Genomic DNA, 18596 nt, shown 5'->3' with positions numbered 1-18596 from the left:
TATCTATCACTCATGTTATAAAATTTACAATTTGATCTCTTATTCATTACAAGATTTTTTCTACACCTTAATGACTCTAATTTCTTCCAAATCTGGATTAAGTTAAGTAATTCCAAGTTACTAGGAATGAGTTTTTTGGCCCCAATTCTTTCTTCATTGACTTTTCCATAACAACGTAATCAGGTCGTTACAACGAAGGGTTATAATTTTTTCAAAGAGTTGTGACCTTTCCAATAAGGCATAATAAATATTTATTCACACTACCCTTTGTTGTTTATAAATAAAGGATTATTCTTTTATTATAAAACAAGGAAAAATCTGAACTCCTTCTTCTGGACAGTTAAATATTTGTGAACTTTGCTCCTGTTGAGTGACTCATTGACACCACTATTTTTGTATCAATATACTGGTGAATACAATTGTTCTATCATGAGATGAGTTATTCCCATAAACCTCGGGTACTAGAGGAGAATAATTTCTTAGGGGATATTGTGCATTCAGTGGGCTCAATTTTTTTTTTCATTTTGTTTCATTCTATTGATACAGATCCTAATATGCTTTTTGTAGTCATTAATTTATGCTTATATTATTAATTGTTGTTTTTTAGTACATACTTTAAACTTTGTTGTTTATATTTCTGTAAATTTATTGTTATAGTTAGTGCAGATTAAATAACAATGTTAATTGACTATTCGGACAAGTTTTTTTTACTGGAAGTGTTGAAGGTACGATAAAAGAATCTCCCCAAATCTCTAATTTTTTTTTTCAACAACATCATTCCTTCACATACAAGGATGAGATTTTTTGTTAATTAAAAAACCATTTAAGAGTTAATAGCTTTTGCATGCCAATATTTTTTACTTTTATATTGTAAAGTATCTCTTTTTACTAAATTTTATCAGTGGGTATTATGCATACTTTAAGGATCGAAAATTGATTGAAGTATTGCATATGATCTCACTTTGACAAAGTTCATCCTTTTAATGTTTTTTTTCCTTCTCATTCAACTCTTCTAAATATTTTTGGTGTGAGTTATGTCTATTTTCGGCAAGCGTATTTTGAAAAATATGAAAGCAAACATACTATAAATAAATGTAATATTTGAAGCTATAAAATATATGTCTACTAACATAGATTTGTTGGTTTTCATATCCCAAGTCATTGTTGAGCATTTGAGTTATATAGGTTAGACCAATTTCTAATTAGTTTATGTTAAAGAATATTTCTTTAACATGAGTCTACAATACAACATTTTGATCTACTTGTACTTTCATAATGCAACAATTATATGTACATATTTCTGAAAAAGTCATAAAATTGCATTGATGAAACATTTAGAAGTGCCTTCAGAGCAACAATATAATGAAGAATGAATTTCTAAAAGAGATAACAATATTATTATTATTTTGCTGTTGTTTCAAATTTATTTTTCTCCTTCAAATTTTGTTAGAATAACAAAGTAACAATAACAAAAAGCACTGAATACTCGGCCTCAGAAAAAGTAAATTTTATCTAAAAAAAAGTTATTTATTTTGTTGTGTACATTTTTAACGATTTTCTAACCATAGAATTATCAGATTCTATATTTTGTTTTTGTGTAAAAAAAAAAAGTGATGCTTCATTGCTACATACAAATATCACTCAATTTTAACAAGATAATTATATTAGCTGTTAAAGAATGACAAAAGTCCCACATCGGTGATTAATGAGATGGGTGGACTCTTTATAAGGCTTGGGCAATCCTCCTCCCTTTGAGCTAGCTTTTGGGGTGTGATTTAGGCCTAAGACCTAATTTCACATGGTATCAGAGCAGGACCCGTCTCACCCGATGTTGGGGTCCCCAAAATTAAAATTGCCCATGCACCAGATGCGAAGCACTGGGCGTGAGGTGGGGTGTTAAAGAATGACAAAAGCCCCACATCGGTGATTAACGAGATGGGTGGACTCTTTATAAGGCTTGGGCAATCCTCCTCTCTTTGAGCTAGCTTTTGGGGTGTGAGTTAGGCCTAAGATCTAATTTCACATTAGCAAATTTAATAAGGTATGCAGATATTTTTAATCATTTATTATATATTTAAAATTGTTTAGGTATGTGATAATGTCAAATAATTAAATTTCTGTTAAAATGTTCTTAAAACCTTCTAAAATTTATCTTTTTCTTCTTTCTTATCATAGTTGATTATTGAAAAAGTTGTTATGAAGCTTAGAAAAATTATTTAGCCCATACTAAATTACTTAATACATAAATAATACAAATATTAACTACTAATATACAAATACAAATGATAACCTTCTCATGTTAACCATACCGTCAATATAAAAATACATGTGATAACTTTCTCAAGGCAAAAATGGTTATATATTATAAAAGTAGCATTCACTAACACAATTAAGTTCATCGTACTGATTAATGTAACTATATTCATTTGATACAAATCATATTTGTAATATATTGCATTCATTGATACAACAATACATATACCTTTTCTCTCCTCTTTTTACTCTCTCGCTCGTCCTTCTTTTTCTTTAACACGTAACTATGAATTATAATTAAATATTAGCTATTAGATTTAATTATATTTCTAATACTTGCTAATTCTGAAAGTTCCTAAAAAAATTTGAGTGATGACAAACTTTAAAAATTGGGTATTTATGAAATTTTATAATGAGAATTTTGCACAAACTCTATAACATTAAGAGTTAATTACATCATATTCCTAAATTACAAAAATCACTTATATTTAGTGAAATTTAAATACAACTCAAAACGTCTCGATATATTATGTTTCGATTTTGAATACGTTTCTCAATTTTTTTCCGATACATCACATAAAGTGATGTATCTGACTCATGATGTATTCAATTGATAATTACAAAAAGTAATATATCCAAATATAAAATTTTTAATAATTTTTTCCAATGATAATTTCTCTCTCTCTTTTTTTTTTAAATATTACAAAATAAGTATATTTAGGTAGTTTTTCATTTATTTAGTCACATGTTAGGTGGGCAATATGCAATGCAACCCAAATTCTATTTTTCGACCCACTTTAACACCCATATTACAGTCAGTATACTCAGCCTTGTTTGCGCCACCACTGTCTCTATCTTGGTCCGGCACTGTAAGTTCTTGTATCTCTCTCACGCCAAATACAAATACCCTAATCTCTTTCTGTTACAATTCAAACTCTGTATTTTTTTCTGCTTCCATACTCAGCCTTGTTTGCGCAATAATGTCATTAATTTTCTGCTTTTGGTGTGTTTATTTAAGTAATTTTAGGTGTAAATGATTTCCCCGGGAATTCGAGGGGAAAAATTGAGATGGGTGTTGTTGAAACCTAAGAAAAAAATGATAGGGGTGTTGTAATTGGTGCTTCGTAATGAAGGATAAGGGTAGGGAGTGAGAGAGAGAGAGGGGTCTTGATTACTGAAGTTGATTAAATTTTTTAATGATGATGCCTTATAAGCAAGCTAGCTGAATTTTGTTTCTTTTTCGTCTGAAGCTATTTAATTTTGAATATTTTCGGAGAATGAGAGAGTATTTAGGAGAAATTTGAGAGGATATGTGAAATGAGACTTCTTTTTTATGACAAGGGAAACTCGCAGCCGCTACCCTTTGGGTGTGCAAAGGGTAAAAACCCCCGCTCCTATGCAATAGCTCGCAAATTACATACGAGAGGTAACCTGCACTAGGCAAGCCCGGTGCAACTAGCTCGACCCAGAAAGCAAACCCCTTGCTTTCGCTGGCACGGGATTTCGAACTTGAGACCTCCAACATGGAAGTCCCAAGCCCGAACCACCAGGCCACTTGAAGGGTATATGTGAAATGAGACTTAAGAGTTGCAGGGAACGGAAAATTGGGTAATGATTATTTCATACATTCTCGATTTCACTAGTTAGACGTCGTTGGCTCAAATTTTTACTTAGGACTAGATATCTAACATTGGTTTAAACTTGCACAAGTTCAATTCACATTGTCTAATTCGCACTTACGTTAACACTGTAACTAACCTATTAGATAACCACTATAATAGCAAGGACATAAATTCCGTTTTAACAAATATATTACAAAAATTACTATCTCACATGAACTCCTACTCAAAATTGATGTTAGTAAATAAACCATAATCAATGTTAAATTCAACTCCTACTCGTGTGCCATGTAAAACTGGCCAGACTGGTTTTCACTGATCCACTTTTATCTGTATTGAAGTGGATGGTTGAGTTATAACCCGTTTTCAACCCAACCTGCCCTTTGCTACCAGTATTCAGTATATTTGTGTCGTGTATGCATATCTCTAGTTTTGGCTACTTTTGTTTGTTGTCCCTAAATAAGTTATTAAGTTCGCATATTGCTGTATGAATAATCCTTGATTGTGTGTGAGTTCTCTTATTCAAAAAACGAAGGGTATTCAGAAGTTTTCTTTATTTGATGTAACACATTTTCAATGCCATTATTCATCACTGTAGATCACTGCATGACTGTACTTTTCAACTGTATGAGTACCATTACTATGTCTCTTTCGATGTCGGATGATTGCAACCGCTTTTTGCAGTCTTCATACACTCATTCAGAGACTTTTGCCGGTGCAAGTGAGCAAGTGTCTAACATTGTGATAAATCAGTGAGATGGTCAGTATTTCCAGCTGGCGTTCGGATCTAGTTACAGGTTCCATCTCCATTGCACATATGTAATTCAGTTTATTTGTGGCTTCAATTTATCTAAAACAACTTTTTCAATCTCCTAAAAATCGATTTGCATCAGGTGTACTCTGCCCCAAAATTCATGGAGTCTATCCAAGATTACCATCCTATACTGTGAGTTACAAGAGGAGCACACTCAAAAGTCATGGTTGTGTTCAGCCTGTGTCTGGAAAGGTTTATTTAGTTTATTTTCTTTTCTTTTTTCGTAGTATTAGTTAGCATTCACGTAGTATCTTATTCTTCAATTTTTACTATACATGTTTCTTCATTTGCTTTGTTCATCTTGCTATTTTGCTGTCGTTATTTTCCTTTGAATACTTCTTTGTTTACTTGAGTCAAAGGTCTGTCGGAAATAACATCTCTACCCCACAAAGGTAGGGGTAAAGTCTGTGTGCATCCTACCCTTCCCAAACCCCAATTCTGGGATTACATTGGGTATCTTGTTGTGACGATAATACATCTTTAACTTAGAGTTTTGGTATTTGCAGGTTCCTTGTAGAAGCATTACGCATTTGTCTCTTGCTGGTCGTGCTATCAAATGTGCTTCATTTGTAGAAAGAAACTATCAATCTAGTGTCAATGATGATGAGGATCCATTTTGGATAAATGCTACCAAGCAATCTGTCCGGTATGTCAATTACAGTATGTGCGTGTAACCTTGATGCATAACGCAGTTTCTGCAAGTGAAACTGTATAGGTAGGTGAGAGAGAAGATATCGACTTACCTGATATTAGACCTTTTCTTTTGACCAATATTAACTTTCTGGAGCTACAAGCTCCTCAAATCCCTTTATCAAATTAATTGTTTCTTCAATTTCCATGGAGAAATAGGTATTGAGATCTTGTTTATATGAGATCTCCTTCTTAGTCCTTTTGATGCAGTTCAGTATCTTGATGTGAGAACTTGAGGTTTTAGTAGTTTCTCCAATATTTTCTCCTTGTCTATGATATCCATTTTTTAATTCTTAATTTGCTTAGATATTATCCTCCACGAGGTAGGGTAAGGTCTTCCTTCACTCTACCCTCCCCAGACCCCACTTGTGCGATTTAATTCGGTTTTTTATTGTTATTTTCTTGGATGTTATAAGATCCTCTACGACAACAACAAAATACCGAGTGAAATCCGACTAGTGGGGTCTGGGAAGGGTAGATTGTACGCATGCCTTACCCCTACCTTGTGGAGGTAAAAAGGTTGTTTCCTGAGGACCTTTGGCTCAAGTACAAAATATCAAAGCAGGTATGAAAAAGTGAAATAACTGTGAAGAAAGCTAAACAACTGTGATAACCTAAACACAATAAACAACAAATGATGACGGAATTAAAAGCAAGACACTATAAGAAATAAGTCTGAGCCCCGCGAAAAGCAAGACAACACTCCATACTTACTAACCTTCTACCCTAATACGTGACCTCCACACCCCCTATCTAAGGTCATGTACTTGGTAATATGGAGCTGCACCATGTTATTATAAGATCCTCTAATAATATGAATTGTGAAACTTTAACTAGATGAAATGTTTTTGATGATGTATTAATACTGTTCGGAAAATATTTATTTGTTAATGACTCAGGGCTGCAAAATCTATAATGGAATTCTTGGTTGAGCAGCCAAGTCAGCTGAAGTACATAGAATGGCCTGGATTTCAAAGCACGGTTAGTATGTAAAACCTTTTCTTTCTATTTGGTAAATATCATTTACCTTCTGTTGTGTGTATGTGGCCAATAGCCCAATATAGTGTGCTGATAATGTGTTACACCCACTTGTTATCATTCTGTGTGCTTAGTGCATTGGAGTAACCAGCTCCACATTACATTTGGCTTGTTACTTCAGGATACTCAACTCTTGGTCATCAAGACAAAATCACAAATGCTAAATATAGTTAGTCCCCTTTATAGGGCTAGCTATTGAACTTGACATGTAGAGGCAATGTAACTTTTGTTTTAGATATAATAAAATCATATGAAATGCTCTTGTACAATTTCACAACCCACAACAAACACCAAAATTAAGGTCCATGAGATGGCTAAGGGTGGGGCCAAATGTACAAGGCAACCATGGAGTGCAATGGCTTGCAGGCATGCATGGCACACGCCTGAGGTAAGGCCTCCATGGGAGTGAGGGGCATGCTGGAGTGTTTTGCATTTTGCACCCTAATGTATGTCCTGTTTCTTTGATTTTATATGTTTTTTATTTCTTCTTACAACTTGTCCGTAGTGTATACGGCTTTCTGTTTTGCACCTATCCTAATACCTTTTAGGTTTGGCACCTAATGTATGCACCATTTTTCAGCTTGCGCCCTATCTATGTCTTTTATATTCACATTCAAAAAGGAATAATACTGTTATCCCAATTTTTCGACCTTTTTTAAGGTTCACCTCACTAGCTCCGTTAACTTTCTTAATCTAGATTAGATCCACATTTAATTACAATAGTTGATTTTCCAAATCCTTTGAATTTTTGCACCTCAGCAGATATTTATCATCTTTTTAACAGACGTATTTCTATCTTCACATACATAATCGACCTTAAAAACAGAATATTTGGCATAGTTTTAATTGAGAAAGGACACATCTTTGTGAAAAAAGAGTTGGAGATGCTACAAAGGGAATAGGATATGAACCTATATATTTCTATAGTTCTTGGTAGTTTCTACAATGGCATTGATATACATTACTCGTATATTGTCCTTGAAATATGAAGTATGCTGTTATATTTCAATGGATACGGTGTAAATTTAAAAAAATGATGCATACATTGGGCGACATATCAGAACAAGTACAAATAATATCGTGCAAATAAAAATGATGTATACATTAGGGGGAAAACCACAAAAATGAGGTGCAAATAAGAAGTGGTGCAGACACGAAGGATAAAAAAGCGAAGAACTTCAATTTTTCTTCTCTCAGTGAAGTCCATGAGGTGGCCAAGGATGTGTGACTCCGGAACGTCGGGGGTGTGCCAATAATGGTGAGGTTAGGAACCCTGCTCTATGTCAGGATAGTGAAAACTGAGGATGACTCACTTACTCATTAAGAAGAAACACACTCTCTTAAAAGGAGTAAACTAAAGAATAGAACTTTATATAAAAGATATATTCAAATTCAAGATGATTTACCTCAAGCCTTAAGGGCCTCTATATAGGCTTTTACAAAAGCTAAGGGGAGATGTTCACCAACTAATGTGGGACTTAAAGTTAAAATAAGGATACAACTAAGAGGAGAAGGATGACAAGTTAGAAAATAAGGATAACAACTAAGGTGTCGTTCGGCATATTGTATATTAGTAATATTTTATTAGTTATGCCAAGATTATTTCTTGTACAGTGTTTGGTTAGGCTTATTAAAAATAACATGCATTGCGTAATTTCTGCGCTGCTGTATTTTGACTTTCAGAAGTTAATTGTTGGAAATCTTACATTGAACAGTATCTACCCTTTTGTTTGATGAAGGGACAAATTATTTTACCTAAATTTTTTAGTTCTTGAGATTCTACTATGTGCTAAATACGATGTTGATTTGCACTGACATGCTTGACTCATAAACTAAGCATTAGTTTCAATGATGTTGGTTAGCACTGACATGCTTTGACTCATAAATTAAGCATTAGTTTCAATGATGTTGATTAGCACTGACCTTCTTGACTCATAAATTAAGCATAGTTTCAAAGAATGTTCATCCTTTTTCTTTTGAGGTCGAGATCAATATATAAGTTAAAACTAACCCTTTCTACAATTGCTGCAGCTGAAGACTGCAATACTGGCACTTGTTCTAGTTGGGCTGTTTATCATTGCTTTATTCTCAGTTGATTCTGCATTGTCTTACATGTTGGCTCTATTTTTGCGGAGAGCAGCATGATTCAAGAAATAAGATTTGATTTTCTGGCATCAGGCGAAGTCAACTCATGCTAATGGTGCTCCAAGTAACTTTTGCTTCTGGCACAAGGCTATGCCCGAAAATACAAGATTGGCCTAACTTGAGCAGCATGAGACTTGCAGCTTTTTGAGCATCTGCTGAATATATCACCACAGAGAGGACCATTATGAGAGTATAGGGTTATATTACCTCTAGAAGACTAGAACTACTGTTATATATGCTGGAATGACAAGTGTACATCTATGTCTATTTGCATTGATACAGAGGATGTTGATTACTCATTTGTGCACTTCCTTAAACTGATGATAGACGTGTTAAACATGTTAATGTTTCTCTTGACTAGTTCTTTGCATCATGTTTATTGGAATTGGCTTCTCTTCTTGAAGTGAGAATATAGGAGGTGGTCATCTCGCATTCCTTATTCCACAGAATCGGGATAATAATTCCATCTTGGATTGCATGTGCAGCCTTATGAATCATCAGACGTATATGCACATTGCTGTGGGGTGAGTCATCTAGACCTGGTAAGCTTCCTCTACATGTCTCTTAAGTCCAAGATTATTCTAGGAAGAAAACATATGCATGTCTGCTCTACAAATTGCTGCATGCAATTGGGCCTGAAAGGCTAAACTGAATGTACACCTGTGAACATGTAACTGGGGATAGTTGCATCCATGACTCTGACCTATGTTGTGTGTACTCCACGAAGCAAACTCCGTGGTAGAGCATCGATGAATGTAAGGCTAAGACTGCTAGTTAGACCCTGAAACTAGCCACTGTCTGGTGGCAAAGGCTGGTCATAGTCAATGAACCTGCATGTGTGGTTCTGGGATTATAGTGATCATTCACTCACTGAATGCAATACAGATGATACAACCAGACAAGGGCGGAGTTAGATAGGGCCAAAGAGGTTAATCTGAATCCCCTTTAATAGAAAATTATACTTTGGTTGAATCCCCCTTTGACTTCTTTGTGGGGTTGCTTCATATTTTGATTGTGAAAAATCTGACATACCATTGCACCAACAATGCTAAATCTTAGAAGTTGGAGAAAAATGAAGAGATTTATGAAAACTTAGTACTCTCTCTATTCACTTCTATTTGTCCATTATCTGAAAAATAGATTTTTTTTGTTACTTTTAATATATAAAGAAAAGAAAGAATTTTTTTTTAAAACTTTACTCTTGACATTAATTATTTATTTTCAAATTATTTTTCAAGACTTAAAAATTATATATCGAATCTGAATATCCTGATAACATACTTATATTAATCACTGTCTTAAAGAGGTGTGCAAAGTTCAGAGGAAACTAGTGAAGAGGAGTAAATATAAACAATATGCTTAGACAACCCTAACAAAAGGAGAAGGAACAATAAGGGTCTTAAGAAAAATAATTAATAGTATTAATAATGAACTTATATTTTTATTTTCCTGCAAACTTCTATGGCAACAAAAATCTATTTAAAAAAATGAAAAGTTGTAAATGGAAAAAGCCAAGTTCTTACATTATGTGGAAATATTGAGCATAAAAACTGCTACAAATATTCCTTTATGCTGAATAGTTTTTTTTTAAGCTGAAAATTGGGCATCTATTATCAACAAGTAGCATTTTATATCGTCTTAAAGTAATATTTTTCATGAATTTATTTAATTTTTAATTAGAAAAATAAGGTTGAAAAAAGATATTAAAAGAAGTGAAAATTCTTTTTTTAGTAGTGCTAGCCAAAGAGAGGTGTTTATTTATTCTATGCGTATTAAATGTAAATTTCAATCTTAATCGCGCACATTTAAATTATTTTCAAAACAAGTAAAACTTAAAAAAAAAAAAAATTCATACTAAACACAATTAAATGACGATCTCAAAAGCATATATATATTATCTACACATTAAAGTTAAATGCTAATTTTCCATCTTAATCGTGTATGTTTAAATAATTTCCAAAACAGGTAAATTTGTAAAAAAAAGTTCCAAAGTGAACACAATTTAAATACAAATTTTCACAATCTTAAATCGTGTACGTTTAAATTATTTCCAAAACAAGTTATTAAACTTGTAAAAAAAAAAAATTACAAACAATTTAAATGGTGATCTCAAAAGCATATAGTATATATATTTGTATACTTGTCCAATAATTAACAAACGTCAACACATTATCTACCACAAATATAAAGAACAAAGTTTCTTCATATCCTTATCCAATCACAAAACTAATTTTTACACCAATTGCCTTATACATAATTTTTCCTTCCTCTTTTTGTTCATTGACAATGTTAATTAATTAGCCATGAAAGTCCTAATCATATTCATAATATCAACAATGTTGTCCACTAATTGCCAAGCAATTACTACTAATCTCAACCCTCTAATCTTGATACCAGGAGCTGGTGGAAACCAATTAGAAGCAAGATTAACTTCAAAGTACAAGCCTACAAGCTTATTGTGCAACAAGTTGTATCCATTAAATAAAGATAGTGAAGGTTGGTTTAGGATATGGTTTGATCCAAGTATACTTTTGGCACCATTTACAAAGTGTTTTAATCAAAGGATGAAGCTTTATTATCAAACACAATTAGATGATTATTATAATGATCCTGGTGTTGAGACTAGGATTACACATTTTGGTTCTACTAAATCCCTTCTTTATCTTAATCCTTATCTACAGTAAGTTAATTGATTCCTACTTATTTATTTATCAGCTAATTACATTGTGTTTTGAGGTTTTTTTTTTGATACTCCCTATATTAAAAACATCTTGTTTTGATTCACTTGTCGTTTGATACGTGGTATAAGGTATAAATAATAATTCTGTGATAAAATGCAGAATTACTCGATCCTGCATTTGGTTGGAGGTATTAGACAGTTGTTAAATTACTTATCCCTTCATTTTTACCATAGTGATGAGACAAATTATCCCAGTGAAATAACTTATTCTGGAATAATTAATTTCGGGATAACGTGTTTCCAACTAAACAAATTGTTTGTATTAAATAGTCCCTCAATCCATTTCAGTTTGTGTGTCCTATTTAGACTTGACACGTAATTTAAGAAAGTAAAAAAGATTGTTGAATCACGTGGTCATTAACTAAAAATATGTCTCTAATCGTGTGGTTTTAAGAATGTTATCTGGAAAGTTGGAATTTAATGAATTGTTAAAAAGAGAATAGATGTTTTTTTTGGGGAACGGACCAAAGATAAAAGCAGGACAAACAAATTGAACCAAAAGAAACAAATACATAAAGTAGTAGTAGTAAAATATGGAGTTTCAAAATATCATTAGTAGGTTTAGTTTAGTAAAATACACATCCAATTGAAGTTTTCTTAAAGACTATGTCAGGTCAACATGGTCAAGTATATGAACTGAAACGCGGTAATATATTGAGTGTTGGAAATGCTTAATCTTGTTTTCCAGTTGAAGTGCAAAAAAGGTTGTCCTGATAACACTATAAAGAAGAAAAAAAAATGCCCTCAGTTGATCAAAATGCTAATATCATACGTTACCAGTATGGCGTTATGTCATATAGTGCCATTATGGTAACGTATGATTCAAGAATTTCGATTCTGTGTCAACCAATAACTCAAGAAATTCCTTGTATCAACTTTTTTTTTTAACATGTTTAGGAAAATTACAGCATATATGGAGCCACTTGTGAAAGCTTTGGAAGAAATAGGCTATAGAGATGGTGCAAATCTGTTTGGAGCACCCTACGATTTTCGTTATGGTTTGGCTGCAGAAGGTCATCAAAGTCATGTTGGTTCGAAATATCTCGAGGACTTGAAAGAACTGATAGAAAGTGCAAGTAATTCAAATGGAGGTAAACCTGTAATTCTTGTTTCTCACAGCTTAGGTGGTCTATATGTCCAGCAACTACTCGTTCGTAATCCAAAATGCTGGAGTCAAAAGTACATCAAACACTTTATAGCATTGGCCTCACCATGGGGAGGAACAGTTATGCAAATGCTCACTTTTGCTTCTGGTAACACACTTGGTGTGCCTTTAGTTAATCCGTTACTCGTAAGGGAAGAACAGAGGAGTTCTGAAAGTAATATGTGGCTTTTGCCTTCTCCAAAAGTGTTTAACACCAAATCACCACTTGTTGTTACCCCTAATGTTACGTACTCAGCTCATGACATCGCGGAATTCCTCAAGGATATCGGGTTTCCTGAAGGGGTTCTGCCTTACACATCGCGTATCTTGCCCTTGGTTGAAAATTTGGTAACTAGTACTGATCAAGTGCCTATCACTTGTGTAATTGGTTGTGGGGTTAAAACTCCCGAGACGTTGTTGTATGCAGACGGGGATTTTGATAAGTCGCCTGAGATTGTGTATGGGGATGGTGATGGGACTGTTAATATGATAAGCTTGTTGAGTTTCGAATCAAATAAGAGTACTTATCAACATCTTAAAGTCATCAAGTTACAAGGAGTTTCACATACAGGTATACTAAAAGATGAAATTGCACTTGAGAAAATAGTTGAAGAGATTTCATTTATTAACTCTGATATTTCACTAGTTTCAAAAGCTTGATCACGATTCGTGATGTTTCTTGTTTGTTCTTCCCTTATTGTTCATATTCATGTTCGTAAATATGCTTTTATGTGCACAAGAGTACATAAAAATGTTGTATTATTTGGCTGGTATTTTTTCATGTAAGGTTCGTCTTTTGTTGATCTTCGCGGTGTCTATGATAGTTAAATATTAAAAGATTTCAATCAACTAGTCGTTTGAAGTTGCCCTGTAATTAGATGTTTGGATGGTGAGGTATACTCCGTGAGGAGAAAAAGGGGTAGGTCTTACCTCGTCATTTGGCCCCTTTTTTGTGTTCAGGTGCTCAATAGGAACGTGTTGTAGTTCGAGTGTCTGAATAAAATATACTGACAAATTTAAGGAGCTTTCGATGCTACTCTTTTATTCATTGAAATAATAGTCTGCAACTTATAAACTATATTGAGAAAAACTAGGAAAACATATAAAAATGCAATGTAATTTTTTCAACTAATTAAGGTCTCCTCCATGACATTCTGAAGCTGTCCTCTGTCCATTACATAGCTGCAATCCCTTTGGACAAATTAGACAGTTGTGTCCAAAATTTCCCTGAACCCCTTCTGAAGTCCTGTTGAGCTCACGAGGCACCGATCCCTCCAGGTTATTATATTCCAAGTTAAGACTTCTCCATGAAAATCGGAGTCTTGACCAATACTCTGATGGAATCTCACCCGAAAACAGGTTATGTCCAAGGTTTATTTCTGTTAAGTTTGGGTAAGTAACAAGGTTCACAGGTAAATGACCATGTAGACGATTAGCATGTACGTCTAACGTGTGTAGCTGTGATTTTTTATCAGAGAACTCTACCACCTCAAACACTGTGAAACGGTTTACTGAAACGTTTACGTGACTTAATTCAGTTAACCTGAAGATCCCTTTGTTTATGCCTCCTGAAAATCTGTTATCACTAAGGTCTAATGTGTTTAAATGTCTAAGTTTATGCACTGGGGTAATGTGTCCTGATAACAGATTGTGGCTTAGTGATATTGTTTTGATCTTCAATGGGAATTGTGGTAAATTCCCATAAATTTGGTTATTTGAAATGTCAAATGAAGAGAGTTGCCATAATCCGTTGAGTTGAGGAATTTTTCCGGTGAATTCATTGTTAGACAGGTCTAATCGCGTTAAACTTCTAAGTGACATAATGGAGGAAGGGATTGAACCAGAGAGTCTGTTATTTGAGACATCAAGATTTTCGAGTTTTGAAAGGACACCAATGTCATCAACAAGACTACCTGAGAAAAAATTCTCATAAAGTTGAAGACTTGTGAGTTTCCTCAAATTAGTTATACTCTCTGGTACTGGTCCTCTGAACTTGTTCCTACCTAGATTGAGAGTAACAAGTTCAGTTAAGTTCCCGATAGACGATGTCAAGAACCCCTCTAGTCCATCGCCTTCTAGATCAATCTCCATTATCCGGCTCGTGGCATTAGTGTCTACTTGATCAGGAACTGTGCAAAGAATGCCTAAGAAACTTGCACCAGTTGTCTCACAAGGGTCTACGTTGAAATCCCAGCTATTAAGGAAGGAATCCGCGGTTATTGAAAAAGGGTCTATCAACGTTTTGATGGCTACTAGAACTTGAATATCAGATTGTGAAGTTGTTGCATTGACAAAAGGTGAAAGTGTGTATATCAAACTTATGTACAGGAAGGTAAAGAAAATGGAGTTAACTAATCTGGCCATTTTTTTTTTGTTTGTTTAGAGAAGTATTTGAGTGATTTGAATGTATCTTGTTAAAGGTCTTTTATATGAAGTTGTGAAATTTTTTAGGTAAGTCATAAAAAAAGTGTACAATTTTTTTTGTATAGTGACATGCAAAATGGATTCTTGGAAGTAGGTAACAATTAGTTGGAGAGTATTTCCAACACCCTAAATTCATTTTAGTATATATTAGGGATAATGCCCAAGTACCTCTCAACCTATGCCCGAAATCTCAGATACACACTTATACTATACTAAGGTCCTATTACCCCCTGAACTTATTCTATTAATAATTTTTTACCCCTTTTTAGCTTACGTGACACTATCTTGTGGGTCCAACGATGATTGACTTTTTTTTCGAACTAGTGCCACGTAGGCTAAAAAAAGGTAGAAAATTACATATAAAATAAGTTCAGGGGGTAATAGGACCTTAGTATAGTATAAGTGTGTCTCTGGAATTTCGGGCATAGGTTGAGGGGATACTTGGGTATTTTCCCTATATATTATTTTAATTAATACAACGTTTGAAAAGATGGTAATTATTTTTCGTTGTTATATTCACACACCAATAATTTGATAATAGGATAAATAGTAAATGATAAAATATGATCATTAAATAATAAGACAAAAATAAGAAGAAAATTATATTAAGATAATATTGTGATTATCAAATCAGTTGTTACATAAAATGAGAGTTTTTTCGTTGTTATATAATGATGGATATAATAAAATTAAGTAACAATCAAAATAAACATCATATTTAAACTCACAATATAATAAAATGGATAACGACGATTTTCCAAACGAGGTGTTACTAGCTAGCTAGCTCTAAATAAACGTTTATATATTTTTGATAGTATTGATATCTAGGGATGTCAATCCTTGATTTCTTTTTAATAAGGATAATAATAAGTGTTTCCTTCTCAACAATGTGTTTTCCTATTTTATTTACGTTTAAGTACTTTATCTGTTCTTTTTTAGCTGTTATAATTCTTTTTTTGAACGATATAAATTTTGATTAATATTTTAAAATGTATTTTTTTTAATTATATTCATATGAAAAAAGTTGCAAGATACATATTTTTGTATCTAAAATTTTATTTTAAAATATCAAATTAATGTAATCTAATTTAGCTTTGAAAATGACAGCTAAAACGAAACGAACACGGTAATTGCTAGGGATCAATTTGACTCATTCTTGAAAAAGTATTTTCCCTATTATATTTATGTTAGATTTTTTAAGAATAGAAGACAATCAGATATTTGTTATAAAATCAAGCTCATGGCAATATAAATATAAAGAGACGAAAACAAGAGAAGTAAGATGGAAGAGAAGACTTTCTTCTTATTCAAGTGTGTTCTACAAAAGGTGAATGATATCTCTATTTATAGAGTTGAGATATTACCCCAAAGGTCACCATGATAAATTCCCAATTAGTAGGTACATAGTTATCCAAATGGTTCTTATCACCTTGGAAACATGTATACATGAATACAATTAAGTTTTGAGTATATCTAAAGGACAATCCACACAATTCAATGGATTTATAACACTCCCCCTTGGATGTCCATAGATAATGTGCCTCGTTAAAACCTTTACTAGGAAAAATCCTGTGGGAAAAAAATTCTAGTGAAGGAAAAAGAGTACACATATCTTTTGATACGCACTATTTGTTGCCTCATTAAAAACCTTGCCAGGAAAACCCAGAGAGAAAAAACCTCGGTCAAGGGAAAAAGATTGCAACGCGTATTATACTCCCCCTGATTAAAACATCACTTAATTTCTTGTTATGATGTATCCAATTTTCGTACATTGTGGTTGGTATATTCTTTTTCAAAGAAAAATCACACATTTCTTGAATATGGTGTGCCATTTATCTCAACCAGACGCACTTTCGACTTGCTTCATGGAGGACTTTTATTTCTGCATAGCAACATTTGCTTCATTGATCGCCAGGATATTATTGTGCCTCCACATGCAAACACATAGCGTGCTTGAGATAGAACTTTATGCGGATCAGATAAATATTCTGCATCTGCGTAATCAATCAATTTTGTCTTGGATTCCTCGGGATAGAATAAACCTATAACTATGGTCCTTCGAAGATATTCAATCATGTGCTCAACACCATTTCAATGTCCTTTTATCGGGGAGAAACTGAATCTTGCCAGTAAATTTACTGCAAAACATATATCTGGTCAAATATTGTTAGTAAGATGCACTAGTACCCTGATTGCACCAAGATAGAGTTTCATCACCAAGAAACTCATCTTCCTTCTTTTGAGATCAAACTGAATCATCATTTATGTCAAGTGATCTCATAATCATTGGGGTACTCAATGAATGCGATTTATCCATATAAAATTGCATCAAAACTTTTCAGTGTATGTGCACTGTTAGACAAATATTTCATTTGTCAAATTATCAATCTGTAGGTCAAGACAAAATTTTATCTTACCAAGACCTTTTCATAAAAATACAAGGACAATTAGGGTCATTCTTTTGTACCCTTTTTCTTCCTTGACTATTTCAATCCATATAAGGATTCTTGAAGCTTTATTGGATAAGTTTCTTTCAAACTCTTATATGCTTCAGACACCTCGATTGTTTCAAGGATTTTCATATAACCTTCATTGTCTAGCTAGACATTACAATTATTCATTTACATGCATTCAAGTTTTCATATGTTGCCAGATCAAAACAAACCTCATTTCATCCACCAAAGGAGAAAACATCTCCACTAATGTCAGGATTTTTACGATAAACCTTTATGCCCCAAGGCAAAAACCGTATTTGATATCTTACGGTTATACTATCGCATAATAATTTATTTGTACCCCACTGACATTATACCTTGATTTATGGACTATCAGTCCAAAATGTCACTTTTCTAAGTGAAACAAAATATACTTGAATTATGCATTTTACTTGGCCAACCATTTATCTGTCCACACTATATGACAGATTTGAATTCAAGATCCTCGTCACAATTTATATCATTGAGCGCTACGTCATATCAAAGATACCGTCGACGGTTATTTGATATCGATTCCAACAAGACATAACTTATCGAGATCTCGTCATTTTTTATTATTTCAGGTACCTGAACCTTTTTCAAGATTTTATGAAGTGTTATGTCAATATGCTCTTTTATAGCACTTGCCTCATTATCATGACCGTGTTTATCATTTGCTCCTTCCTTCTTTAAGAAATTTTATATTTGGAATCAATTGGTCTATTACGCTTTCGGCGTATCATAGACTCTGTCCTTCAAGGACTTCACATTGGAGCATTTGCAACTGAATTATATCATAGGGTCAGTGCATTCATCTGGCAACTGATTTGTAACATTATGCAACTGAATTATCCCTTGAACTTTAAGTTCACATATTTATTTAACGAGGATCTAGATAATTCATAATTAACCTCACACATAATTTTCAGCTGTCAATCATCTCTCCCCCTAATGTTAGAAAATCTAACATTCATTCCAACATTATTTGGAAGTTCATCTTTGTGCGTGGTGGAGCAATTAAAATCATAACCGCACATTCAACATTTTAGATGAAAATTATATGGTTCCTGACCCTGAACCAATTTTAATGGGGAAACCTTGTTGGTTTGATGCATACATGTGTTGCTACGTGTTAAATAAAATTATCTCATACCAAATCTTATTTGGGAGTTTTGTTCTCATAACCATGATTTAGCTATAATTGGAGGCATACAATTTCTGCTAAATCAACCAGCATTATCAATATAATTTCATA

General features: G+C 33.3%; 3 protein-coding genes across 7 annotated transcripts; 2 read left to right on the top strand and 1 right to left on the bottom strand.

Annotated features, from left to right (window-relative positions):
• The first annotated feature begins 2992 nt into the window (after positions 1 to 2992).
• On the top strand, positions 2993 to 8916 carry LOC101245062 (uncharacterized). Of its 5 annotated transcripts, none has more exons than XM_004240016.5 (6): positions 2993 to 3122; positions 4557 to 4669; positions 4766 to 4878; positions 5193 to 5332; positions 6276 to 6357; positions 8446 to 8916. In XM_004240016.5, exons 2-6 carry the CDS (start codon positions 4630 to 4632, stop codon positions 8557 to 8559), a joined length of 489 nt encoding a protein of 162 aa, XP_004240064.1. In that variant the 5' UTR covers positions 2993 to 3122; positions 4557 to 4629; the 3' UTR covers positions 8560 to 8916. The 5 variants fall into 5 exon arrangements, with proteins under 5 accessions (XP_004240064.1, XP_019069364.1, XP_019069362.1 ...); XM_019213819.3 differs by having other exon boundaries at positions 2997 to 3122; positions 8593 to 8916; XM_019213817.3 differs by having other exon boundaries at positions 2999 to 3122; positions 4471 to 4669.
• Positions 8917 to 10712: 1796 nt separating this feature from the next.
• Positions 10713 to 13246, top strand: LOC101245364 (lecithin-cholesterol acyltransferase-like 1). Its single transcript, XM_004240017.4, has 2 exons — positions 10713 to 11239; positions 12197 to 13246. The coding sequence occupies exons 1-2, from the start codon at positions 10863 to 10865 to the stop codon at positions 13101 to 13103; spliced, it is 1284 nt and encodes a 427-aa protein (XP_004240065.1). The 5' UTR covers positions 10713 to 10862; the 3' UTR covers positions 13104 to 13246.
• Positions 13247 to 13448: 202 nt separating this feature from the next.
• LOC101267314 (LRR receptor-like serine/threonine-protein kinase FLS2) lies at positions 13449 to 14919 on the bottom strand. The gene has a single exon (XM_004240220.5). It carries the CDS (start codon positions 14805 to 14807, stop codon positions 13572 to 13574), a length of 1236 nt encoding a protein of 411 aa, XP_004240268.1. The 5' UTR covers positions 14808 to 14919; the 3' UTR covers positions 13449 to 13571.
• Positions 14920 to 18596: the final 3677 nt, after the last annotated feature.

The sequence above is a fragment of the Solanum lycopersicum genome, chromosome 5, assembly GCF_036512215.1.
Source record: "Solanum lycopersicum chromosome 5, SLM_r2.1".
Taxonomy (NCBI): Eukaryota; Viridiplantae; Streptophyta; class Magnoliopsida; order Solanales; family Solanaceae; genus Solanum; species Solanum lycopersicum.
Note: the sequence above shows the minus strand (reverse complement) of the source record. Positions and strands in the feature narration are given on the sequence as shown.

What these genes read in the sequence shown, in the direction of transcription:
- LOC101267314 (XM_004240220.5), bottom strand. Translation starts at nt 14,807, where the DNA reads ATGGCCAGATTAGTTAACTCCATTTTCTTTACCTTCCTGTACATAAGT.
- LOC101245062 (XM_004240016.5), top strand. Translation starts at nt 4,630, where the DNA reads ATGGTCAGTATTTCCAGCTGGCGTTCGGATCTAGTTACAG. An exon ending in GCTACCAAGCAATCTGTCCG is followed by an intron (nt 5,333 to 6,275) that starts GTATGTCAATTA and finishes TTAATGACTCAG; the next exon opens with GGCTGCAAAATCTATAATGG. An exon ending in GGCCTGGATTTCAAAGCACG is followed by an intron (nt 6,358 to 8,445) that starts GTTAGTATGTAA and finishes CAATTGCTGCAG; the next exon opens with CTGAAGACTGCAATACTGGC.
- LOC101245364 (XM_004240017.4), top strand. Translation starts at nt 10,863, where the DNA reads ATGAAAGTCCTAATCATATTCATAATATCAACAATGTTGTCCACTAAT. An exon ending in TATCTTAATCCTTATCTACA is followed by an intron (nt 11,240 to 12,196) that starts GTAAGTTAATTG and finishes TAACATGTTTAG; the next exon opens with GAAAATTACAGCATATATGG.